The sequence below is a fragment of the Aythya marila genome, assembly GCF_965140915.1.
Source record: "Aythya marila genome assembly, chromosome: 7".
Taxonomy (NCBI): domain Eukaryota; kingdom Metazoa; phylum Chordata; class Aves; order Anseriformes; family Anatidae; genus Aythya; species Aythya marila.
Window position 1 is genome coordinate 22,527,457 of NC_139048.1, and position 9,723 is coordinate 22,537,179.

The 9,723-nt window shown below is 42.8% G+C and overlaps 1 protein-coding gene across 3 annotated transcripts; it reads right to left on the reverse strand.

The window, feature by feature from the left end:
• Window positions 1–907: 907 nt before the first annotated feature.
• Window positions 908–8,743, reverse strand: COMTD1 (catechol-O-methyltransferase domain containing 1). 3 transcript variants are annotated; one of them, XR_014317860.1, is made up of 8 exons: window positions 8,594–8,743; window positions 7,708–7,841; window positions 6,160–6,265; window positions 5,179–5,297; window positions 4,833–4,887; window positions 3,249–3,382; window positions 2,269–2,475; window positions 908–1,219 (listed from the first exon to the last, which is right to left on the reverse strand). XR_014317860.1 is itself a non-coding variant. In XM_082764287.1 (7 exons), the coding sequence occupies exons 1-7, from the start codon at window positions 8,673–8,675 to the stop codon at window positions 2,323–2,325; spliced, it is 783 nt and encodes a 260-aa protein (XP_082620413.1). In that variant the 5' UTR covers window positions 8,676–8,743; the 3' UTR covers window positions 908–2,322. The 3 variants fall into 3 exon arrangements, 1 of the variants encoding a protein (XP_082620413.1); XR_014317861.1 differs by having other exon boundaries at window positions 2,265–2,475; XM_082764287.1 differs by having other exon boundaries at window positions 908–2,475.
• Between the last annotated feature and the right edge of the window lie 980 nt (window positions 8,744–9,723).

A 9,723-nucleotide genomic window follows, 5' to 3' on the forward strand; every position in this document is an offset into this window, starting at 1 on the left:
GACACACAGGTTGGAAGCTCTCCGGGTAAAACTGTACCCTAAAAAATAAATTGGGCAAGCTTTATGTCCTATTTAAAATCTCTTTTATGCACCATATACACCTTGTACTGGCCTCTTCCCAGGCATGGATTTTACTTCACAGCAGCCAGCCCTCAATTCAGTTAAGTACTTAAGCACATCCTGACATGCTGTGCCGAATCAGGGTTTAAACTGGAAGTGACAGAAATAGAACTCAGATCTTCTCAGTCACAGCTCCACTCTGACACCACCAGGTAATGCTTCCTTTTCTCATAATTCTCCCATTGCAACATATTGCCATGAGACAGATTAACACCTGTACCCTGAACATCTGCCCCTTACCAGAACTCCAGCCACCCAGTGAAAATTTCACAAATACAAACCACGTAGCCAGCTCCAACAATTATTTTGACGTTTGAAACCTTTGTATCCCAGTGCTTTGAGTGCATTACTTAAGCAAATGTTGGCCTCCTCCCTATAAGAGGCCAACAAATGTCAAGTTACCTTTTTTCAATATGCGTATGATACTTCAGTGCGTCAACTGTACCTCCCAAACCAGTAGTCAGTGGAGCTTTTGCCTGTAAAATGCTAATTTAGGTTTTGTGTTTAATTGGGTTTTCTCTAAACTAAGAATCCAAGGCTGATACTGAAAGCCCTAAAAACTAGTTAGCATTGGTAATTCAGCATGGAAGCAAGTCATCAGGTAGATTCTCCTTCTCGAACTTGAACAGAATATGCTTCCCCCACTTAAGTCTCTTTTATTGTTCCCAGGTAAGGTGAGCTCTTTCAGGTACTGTGTCTTGATCAAAAGTTTCATAGAACACAGCAGGATGAAATGAGTAATGAATGACAGCATCAAATTAAGTTCACTAAGCATGAAGAATACTATAGCAAAATACTTTATTAGGATGTGAAAAAGCATTGTTTTACGTGCTGTCTATGGAACGTAATCTGTGCTTGTAGTAATTACTTGAATAGCCAGTTAACAGCTGTATAGCATCCTTAAACAATCATCATTTTCCTTATATGGACTTGCAACTAATGTTCCGTGCTTGCAAGCAACTTTCTAGGAAATGAGCACTCTGTAAGTCGCTGCTTTTGAAGAAGGGAAGAAGGAGAAAGAATTCTTTTGGTTCTCTTCTTGCTGATCTGCTCTTCCTCATTCTGACTTCAAAAAAAATAAATTTACCTGCAGTCTTACCTAGGTTTAAAAAAAAAACAAAACAAAAAACAGTCCTTGCACACACACGATTTAGGGAGCGATCGGTACTGGAAATCCTGTTTGTCCTTCAACGTGCTTTTAAAGGGACTTTTCAGATGGCATATACTTAAGGCTTCTCAGTTTAGTACCCTTCAAGGATTACCAGCAACTTTCAATTGCCGGCTTGAGAAAGCTAGTTATCTCCTTGATGCCACGTATATTTCTTGAAAAATAAATCTTCTAGTATGGCTTTTAACATTAAACTCTGCTTCTTTTCCTGTTCCTAGCAGAACAATAGGATGGATTGTTCTGCTACTGAGAATAAGGTAGTGAGCGCAGCTATAATCACCTGCTGTCTGACACTGCAGAGAACTCAGTCTCCAAGTCCTGCAGAATGCCAGCAATATGTTATTTTTTTCTGCATTCAAACAAAAAGTTTCAGTTACCCATTTATTTCAAGGGGATGAAGACCAACGTACTTGGTGCTTCATGATCCCTAGTGAATACATTCATGTCAAGATAATACAAAATAGCCTTCTAGAGAAGGACTGTAATTTTTACTTAGTCTTGTCACAGGTCACCAAAATATATTCTTGTTTGTGGGGTTGTCCAATTAAACAGTGTCCTCCAGTGTATTTGTGAGAAGTGACAACTCCCCCTCTTTACAAGATCTTGTGCCAATTACTTAATATTTCCCTATTTTTATTCCCTGTGCACCCAAGCTTTTTCCCCTCCTTGGACTCAGTAGCCTCTTTTAGGACAGCAAGAAGTCTTTCTACAAACACAGTTGGAACTCAGTCATGTACAGGGAGATTTTTTTTAAGACCTGTTTTAAAAGGACAACCTCTTGTATGTTTTCTTCCTTTATTATAATTAATTTTATTAATCTTGTTTATGTCAATAAGATGCCACAGTAGATCTCCAAGTAAATTTCTGTCATCAATTTAGCTGCCCTTAGGGTCCTGCTGCTTCTAAAGTCTACTTTCCCAGGCTACGAAATCCAGTGGAGGTATAGGTTAAATAATGATTTTTGATAGTGTTCTACCTACGTTTTTCTTGGTGATTTGATGCTTGCACTTTCCCATGTGCTAGGCTTCCTCCAGTTACAACTTGAATGCTAATGTCAATCCGTCCCCCATTGGGAGCATGCTGATATTGACTCGCGCATCTCTGAAAAGCTTCTCATTGAGGCGGTGCATGCTCTGTGCTGTCAAGTCATCCTTTCTTGGTTTTAGCACCTTTCCACTCCAAAGGACCTATTGAGAAAAGCCGTGTCATGCACCTGATTTGTTCCAGTAAGTTCCTTGTTCCTTGGACCACAAAAGAAGCTTGGGAAAAGATAATGCCTGTTTTCTAGAAATTGGAATTGTACTGTGTTTCAGATTCCTAGTGGTTCCCAACATGGAGCTCTCATAATGAAGCAGGATTGGGAGTCCACAAAATTGGCTAATTGTACTTCTATCGCAGGTTAGAAGCCAAAACAGAGAACTTGCAACAAAGATGTATTTTTAAAAGCCCCTATTCAGCTGCCACTGTAACCCTGAATGTACCTAAAATGTAACATTGTTCTTTGTTACAAGTAAAAGTCATTAATGAATAAAATATTAGTAGCTACTGATTACAAATACTACCCTAGATCTTGCACAAATACTATATATAGTAGAAAATGCTACAAGACAGAGCAGATTAAGACAGAACATCCTCTGTAATGAACTAGAAAAGATATGATAAGCCTCTCATCTCAGGCTGTTTATGTAGAAACATAAATTTAACATATTACTTCTTATATAGGGTTTCTTGCCCATATTAGTGTTATTAGTGCTATATTGTTCCATAAAGCTTACTTTGGTAATTTACGCTGAATTTTAAAGCCTCCTTTGTATGATACGAAACAAAGATGTTGCAATTAGCAACAGAGTTGCCGGTCAGAAATCAAGTTATTAGAATCCCACTGTGACTTTATTTTTTCTTTCCTAGAAGCAAAGCAGTAACTCCCTGTGCTACTACCACTACAGCCAGCAGTACTTACATTATCAATAGCTATTATTCCCCCTTTCTTTATGAGGCGCAAACATTTTTCGTAGTACTCATTGTAGCTTTCTTTATCTGCATCAATGAAAGCGAAGTCAAAGGTTTCTGCTTCTCCACCAGCCAACAGCTCATCTAGATGGGCAACAGAGTGAGTCATTATAGACTCGCTAATGCTGTGTAGAAGAAGAAAGTCAACTAGCTGTGTCAAAATTCTCAATAAATAACAGTTTTGGTGCTTTGACTGGGCAGCCTGTTCCTCTACAGCTAATTACTAGAAAAGCTTAACGCAGAGAAACCAATCTGGATACAATGTATGTCATAAAACACTCAGTTACTGAATTTTTCCAATGTGGAAGAAGTTCATGGGGTAGTTCTAAAAACCTGCAGAATACAGCTGGGGTTGCTGACTGGTGTAGCAAGAACAAGTCAAGCAGTTTGAAACGACGCACTCAAAACCTTCAACTATGTTTTGAGCTGATTAAAAACTGTATTAAGTGGATTATGTTTTTTTCCCTCATGTTTATGAGCTGGTTCTAAATGCTAATCTCTAGTTGATGACCAAGTGCCATGATGCAGGTAGGGTGGTTCCCTATGTCATAGGGTTTGACAGAGTTTGAACAAACGCTGTCAAAAATCTTCAGTACAGCAAATTATGGCATTAAGTATTTTTTCTCTGGGCAAATGGCATTTAAGGTTTTGTGTATTGCTTTCTTGACTGGGAACTCCAGGCTGCCAGTTGGAAAGGGGCTGACTGCTGTCTTCCTAAGAATCTCTGCTATCTGCTCTCACCCACCCTTATCCTCTGTCAACTGAGGATTTTTCTTCATCTGAAGCATTGCCTAGACAGAGCTGTCCATCAGTCTTTAAGGACAGTGCATCCTCTGTAGAAAGGAAGGATGGATCTACGTGGATCCCTCAAATACCTCTGCTGGAAACCTATATTCTTCCAATACTACCTCCATTCCTAACAAATTTCTTGCATTTTAGAATATTTATGAATATCCTCTCTGCTCCATATTGCTTCTTTTCTTTACAGAGAAGACATTGCTTTTCTGATGCCCTTACAAGGTTTTGCTGCATTCTGAATCTGAACTTCTCTGAGCCAAAATTAACTGTTATACCCTACGTTTCATATTGGCTTCTGTATCTTTTTTTTTTTTTCCCTGCACCTTAACCCTTTTGGAAAGCTCTTCCTCTCTACAACAAAGAAATACTTGCTTACAAAGGACTCTGGAAAAGAAAAATTGGGCTTTGTCTAATTAATCTGTTTTAATCTGCTTTCCCAGAAAGAGCTGACAATAGTACTTCATAGATTAAGTAAGGCAATAGACAGGACAGGTGAGTGACCAGCACAGCCCACTCCACAGGATGAGCATTTTCACCTTTCTGTTAGCACATAAGAAAACTGAACTTTTTAAAGCTCTGTGCTTATAAATTTATTTTTAAGACCTCTTTAGATAAGAAAATTTGTTTCACTGTTACCAAGGGGATCAGATCTGACAGTGTATTTCCTGGATTTCATCAGCATTATATTCATCTTTTGGCTTCTAAGGGAGAAAAAAATATATTTTAAGTTACTTACCAAGTGTTTGAATAGCTGGCTTTATCCGTAGGTCAATCTTATGGTCTACTCCTGCCTAGAGTGGAAAAAGAGCATAGAAGTGATCCAAGTCGTCAATAAGTAACCTGTTTGCAGTTTGCACTCAATGAGTGACTAGTCAACAGATTTTTTTTTTTTTTTTTTTACCGTTGTTTCTAGGATCCAGTCAGCAATTATTTGTCTTCTCAAATTAAGCTGTTGCAACTCCTGCCCTAATGATAGGAATGCTTGTGTGTGAATGTGCAGGTCTAAGATACCAAAATTATCGAGCAGTAATAACAAGCAAATGCAGCTGTCCTAACCACCTAACTGAGAAGATGCTCCTTACCTCCTTCCACAGTGGTTTTCCGATTTTGGCATAGTCCTCATTTATGTCACAGGCAACAACTCTTCCATTATCTGGCAGGACAAGTGCCATATTCAAGGTATTATATCCTGTTAAAACACCTAGGGAAATTGTAGAAGTCATGAACAATTAACTGTGTTTTGAAAAACTGATAAATAGTGAACTAGAGAGGTCCCTTCTAGAATGATAATAAAACCAATAATAATAAAAATTAGAATAAAAATAAAACAAACAGGAACCCAGAAGGGTCAAAGATGACAATTTGTTAATGGACTCAAAAGGCTTTCTATTTTATTCCGATGTTACAGGGGTTGCGAAGATATTTTTTTCCTCCTCCTTAATCAATCTTGTAACAAAGATTCAAGTTGTCTGTGTGTGTATTTTTTTTTTTTCCTAAAATTCTCCAGGACACAGAGGGCAGGGTCTGGTCCTGCACCTCAAGAAAACAATCACTTAAAAGCAGAGCTAAATCCTGAGCTAAAAGGACTGGATCTGTCCAGGAGCAAAATACCAGGGCATCGTAAGAGGGGCCAAAGATAAAGATGATGGGAACACATTCCTGGCTGCTCAGCATCAGTCTGGCTTTGGGACATCCTCCTCACATAGGCATGTCAAAGAAAGTAGATTGGATTCAGGGCCTGTGCAGCAAACTAATTCCTTTTGGCAAGAAACCTATACAGAAAGGAAGGAATACACCCTGCCCTGCAATTGCTGGTTAATTTTACAGACCCAAGTGATCTATTGGTCCTAATTTTTCAGGTTGCTTCTGAGTTGATGAGACATCCCTGCTTATGCTAAAATTATTGATACTATCACACTGTAGTTTACCCACGTGATTGCTGAGACAGAGATGCAGTACTTTACTATACTGAGAAATCTTACCTTACATAAACATGGCTGGATTTGGAGAAGCATAGCCAAGAGATTTATTTACCTACAGAGAAGATGAAGTGATGATCTTACCTATTTCTATAACTTTCTTGGCTTTAATGAGTTTGACCAAATTTGCCATAAGCTGAGCCTGGTCACAGGACACCATCATTCTACCCCAGGGATGTTCTGCAGTGATCTGAAGAGAAGAAATCACACAACAAAACAATAACAACAATACTAAGAACAAGAACAAAAGCCAAAGCTTCCATAATTATGTCCTAAGGCAGAGAAACCCCAGGAAAAAACAGATGCTCTTACCTTTCTTATTCTAGATGGCTTCGTGCTCCGTGTATGAGAGGGAAATTTGTTTTGTATTTAACAGTAACTGAGGTGGGAAGGGGTGAAGTCATAAGCAGTTGCTAATCATGCAAAGCAATGGTGTGATCTGAAGTTACCCGGTGGCTGTACCAAACTGAGCAGTAAAGTTGTAATGGATGAAGAACCTTAAGGGAATCTTGATTGTGAAAGTCCTTTATTTCTGTACATTTGTATAAACAGAAGTGTGGTTTTTCTTAATGACAGCTTTTGTATTTATGCCCTTATACCTCCACGACATGTAGCACGTGGTATTGTGTTGTTTGTTTGTTTTTTTTTAAACTCTCAGGTCAAAGTCTGCTGCCAAAGGTCAGACCCCCTGATTCTGGCTACATAGCACCTAGCTAGAGGTGGCAGGGTGTGAGGGCCTCAGGCACTGAGGAACAGCAGCAGGGGAAGCAGGGCTATGCCACTGCAGTTCAATGAAGAGGACAGCCCTCCCCTTTCCTGTCCTCCACTGGGGCCCAATCCAACCGAACAGCTCCACTGTTTAACATTTAATTGCTTTTATACAGGAGTAGTTTGTCTCATTTGCTAAGAGCCAGTCCTGAGCCAGGAGGGCTGTTCTGAGCTCCAACACTACAGCAGGTTTACAGACACCACTCTTCTAAGATACGAGATGTGCTTAATGTGTATGCCAATACTATTAAATACTCATTGGGGAGACCTGAACACTGAAAACTCTGGGTGCTACCAGCTCAAAACCATTTCTCTTGCATATGTTTTAGAATTTAAAACACTGGACATCTTTGCATTTGCTTCTTTTGTGTAGGAAGTATATGACCAGGATTTCTTCTGCACCAGTATAAATATGTATATAGAATGATCTCTAAGGATTGGAAATCCTAGAGAGTACAAAGAGTAGGGAAGGAAGAGGATTTAAGGTTGTTTTCTACTTAGGTGGAGCAAGGGTCTTTCTTTATCAGGAAGCAGGATTTTGGTCTCTGCTGCAATGTCTGGGATTATAAAACTGAAAGACCAATCTTAAGAGGTTGGGTTGTTGGGTATCTCTGTGAGGAACAGAAAGCTATACTTCTGAGGCTGCCTGTAGTGCTTCCTAAGGGCTTATTAATTCTGTGTACCTATAAATTTGTATGTGCAAGTAAGATGGAGGAAGGAATATAAGCAATATAAAAGAATATAGGGAACATAAGCAATATAATCAGAAGTCTAGCAATTTGGGACCAGACATGGATGATGCCAAAAGGGCCTAGTGGAACAGTAAGTGAACAGAAAATGTAGGGTGGGAGATAAAGTACTGACCAGTCGCAGCTTCTTTAGAATTGGGTGTTCCCTCACAGAGTGATCCAGTATGTACTGCCACAGAGGACTGCTCTTTCCAATAACACTTCTGGGTGACCTGGGTATCCCAAAAACTAAGGATGGGTATTTTTTACCTGCAAAAAATAAGGGACAGCTTTAAGCTCCGCTGATGAAACTTTGCAATTCTCAAATACGGGCTGCTTAAATAAATAAAATACATAAAAATAAGTTATAAGCTGCTTAAAGTACCTTTTAGTGAATCAAATACTACTAAGAGGGCTCTTTGCTCTGAAAGAGCCAGTGAATAATGATGATACAAGGTAGCCGGACTGCTCAGTGGACTATACATATATATTATTTTTTTTCTACCTCTGAACTGTATAGCAAAAGCCTGCCGAAACTGAAAGTGAAAGGCTGGGGTGGCGTGATGTTCCCTAGCTGAGGTGAAGGTTTGCGTGCTGTATTCTTGCAGGGCACTTAACTGCACCACCACTCACGGCTGCAGGAGGCCTGCGGCCGCCCGGGGCGGTTGTGCAGCAGCGCTGCTGCCTTTGCCTGCCCTTACCCTGGGCTCCTCGCAGTGCCGATGCCAGCGGCTGGTGGTGCCCTTTAGGCAGGGGGCTCGCCCCCAGCCCCGGGTCCCAGCGCAGCTCCGTTCCGGGTTCGGGTTCGGGGGCAGCGCTGGAAGCTGCCTCTGCAGGCATAACCCCGAAGGCTCACATACAAACCTGATCCCGGCTTTGGCGTCCGCGGCTCCTTTTCCCCGCCAGATCAACAGCATAACGCCCAACCCAGCCCCGGTCCGCCCTGAAGGCGCCCTGCTCCCCGGCAGCCGCTGGGGCGCGGCCGCCTCCTGCCCGCGGCTGGCGGCGGGGTCGCCGCTTACCTGCCAGCAGCCCCGTGGCGAAGGCGACCCCCAGCATGGCCGTCCCCACGGCCACCTCCTTGGGCACGCTGAAGAGCGGCATCGCGGAGCGGCTGAGGCGGCGAGCGGCGCGGCCCGGGCGGTCACAGGCACAGGGGGGCGCGGGGCGGGGCGGGGCCGCCCGCCATGTGGTGGGGCCGGGCCGCCTCCTGCTGCTCCTGCTCCTCCTCCTGCTCCTGCCCGCCGGGCGGTGGCTGCCCACGCTGCCGGCGTGGGGATCTTTCCGTACTTTACGCCATCTGCGCGGCGCAGGCGGGAAAGCTGAGGGCGGTGGCGCCCACCCCGTGAGGGAGCTGTGCCCTCGCCGCCTCCGTTTTAAAGCACGTCTTCGTTTTAAAACACGCCTGAGGTGGTGGTGGTGGAGGTCCTAGCAGTAATGTCCTCGCTGGGGCTGCCCCCGGCCCTGGAGGTGTGCCCAGCACCAGAGGACTCGAAGCTGAGGTGTGGGCAGAATCCCGGTCACAAAGCACCTCAGGCTGTGGGGGTTGAACCCTGTGCCCAGAAGATTTGAGGGTTCCCGGTGAAAGGGACCGAGCCAATGTGTGGGGAAAGAGAGAAAAGGGCCCCTGTTTTCTTCTTCTGTCACTTCAGCCCCTACTGTGGTGGTTCAAACATCTCCCTGCTGCCCTGGTCAGTGTCTGAGGAAATTGACCAGCGGTGGCCGTGCTATCTCATTTTCTTAGAAATCAGGGTAGAAAGTGTTTCTGTGCATTTGATTCACTACATAATTCATAGGTATGTGCTGAAAGGACCCTGCAGAGCCATTTGCAGGAGGGATTTGGTTGTTATTTTGTGAAGTCTTGGCAACGCCTTGATTTTGCAAAACCCTAACAAGATGCAAAGGTCTGTTATTTTGTTGCTCTAGGTGAAATGAAATTGACAACCTTGGACACAGACCAGAACTCTGCGGGCATGGAGCAAATTGGCATCTGCAGATGTAGGATGAAAGCAGGTACAGCTTCCCTTTTGGCGCATAGTTAATCTCTATAAAGCCAGATGAACTGTGCTTCAGTAGGTTAGGACGATAACTTTTCAACTGTGTTCCTAAGCTAGCAAAACTGTCTAGTGTCAATGCATTTAGCCGAAAAGGA